The 1258-nt window shown below is 42.3% G+C and overlaps 2 protein-coding genes across 2 annotated transcripts; one reads left to right on the forward strand and one right to left on the reverse strand.

The window, feature by feature from the left end:
• Window positions 1–29: 29 nt before the first annotated feature.
• PPTG_25048 (hypothetical protein) lies at window positions 30–277 on the reverse strand (the record flags this gene model as incomplete). The annotated part of the gene is made up of 2 exons (XM_008919292.1): window positions 30–93; window positions 168–277. The coding sequence occupies 2 exons, from the start codon at window positions 275–277 to the stop codon at window positions 30–32; spliced, it is 174 nt and encodes a 57-aa protein (XP_008917540.1).
• A 704-nt stretch (window positions 278–981) lies between these two features.
• PPTG_20484 (hypothetical protein) lies at window positions 982–1191 on the forward strand (the record flags this gene model as incomplete). Its single annotated transcript, XM_008919293.1, has 1 exon — window positions 982–1191. One exon carries the CDS (start codon window positions 982–984, stop codon window positions 1189–1191), a length of 210 nt encoding a protein of 69 aa, XP_008917541.1.
• Between the last annotated feature and the right edge of the window lie 67 nt (window positions 1192–1258).

Here is a 1258-nt window from a genome sequence, read left to right on the forward strand (position 1 = left end):
GTAGAGCTTGTAGGAAGCGAAGGGAGGAGTCACCACTCGGGGAAGAAGACCGGAGCGAAGACCACTTGAGGGGAAGAGAGAAACACTTCCATCCTCAATGTCACACAATACAGTATACGGTTAGCACTCAGTTCCTTATTCCGTACTATACAGAGTAACCAACTCACCAATTTTTCGGCCAGTTCTTGCCTAGTTCTTCTTCTACGCTTGCTAGTCTAGAACTGGCCGAAAATTTGGTGAGCGTACGGGCGACGTAGTGGTGCGCTTCACCAGTCATTTAGGCGCGAACGCAGATTGCCCAGACCCATCAGATTCAACGGAATACTCGAAGTAAAAGGATATACGACGAAAGTCACGTCACATTTGCCCAATGAAATCATGACATTTTATCAGCCGGTGGGCACATTGTTGTTTTTCTACGACAAATTGCAGTCTATATGTACCTGGTCACAGCGTTTTCGCTACATCCCATTGCGGACGGCTTGCAATGCATTAAGTTTCGAAAGGTGGCAGCTATAGTTTAATAAAGATAAGCATTTACTTTGTATTATACAGAATATCGTGAAGCGGGCATAGGGTTAAGGTAAAATGTATTGTATGTGAAAGAAAAAAGTAAATAAGATTATGTGATGTAGATTGTGGAGTTAAGTGTAAAGGTCAGATATTTTTAAAATTGAGGGTTATTGTTATAATAAAGAAATATTGGAAAATAATTTTTGTAAAAAAATGAAAAAGTGATTATATAGTATAAAAGTTAAATGTGAAAAAAGGAAATTAATAAAAGTGTGATATAATAGGGGGGGGGGGGGTCGAACCTTAAAAAATAATCCAAATTTGTGAGCATAACCGTGTCGTGATTGTGATGTGGTTGTTGATCGAAATTTGAGCACAAAAAAGGAAAGGGGGAGTTGATCTAGAGCACATACCTCGTACTTAACGATACGATACCCCCCCCTTTTTTTTCAGTTGTTGACGGTCACCATGCCGAAGCTAAGCGAACGCCAGCAGTTTCTGCGAGAGATCACGGGGATGCTTACTGTATTTGCGCTAGAGGAAGAAGATGGAGATGATGCTGCAGCTGTAACTACGTCAACGGGTTGTAGTGGCGACGGAGATGACGAGAACCTTCTCTTCAGTGACGCCGATGACAAATTGTCAGGGACCTCCATCCAAGTCACAATGATCCCGTAGTCGTCTTGCGCAAGATGGACATTTCGATTCAATCCATCCTCTAACTCGACCATCCTGCCACTATCGA

This window comes from Phytophthora parasitica (genome assembly GCF_000247585.1).
Source record: "Phytophthora parasitica INRA-310 unplaced genomic scaffold supercont2.670, whole genome shotgun sequence".
NCBI lineage: Eukaryota > Oomycota > Peronosporomycetes > Peronosporales > Peronosporaceae > Phytophthora > Phytophthora nicotianae.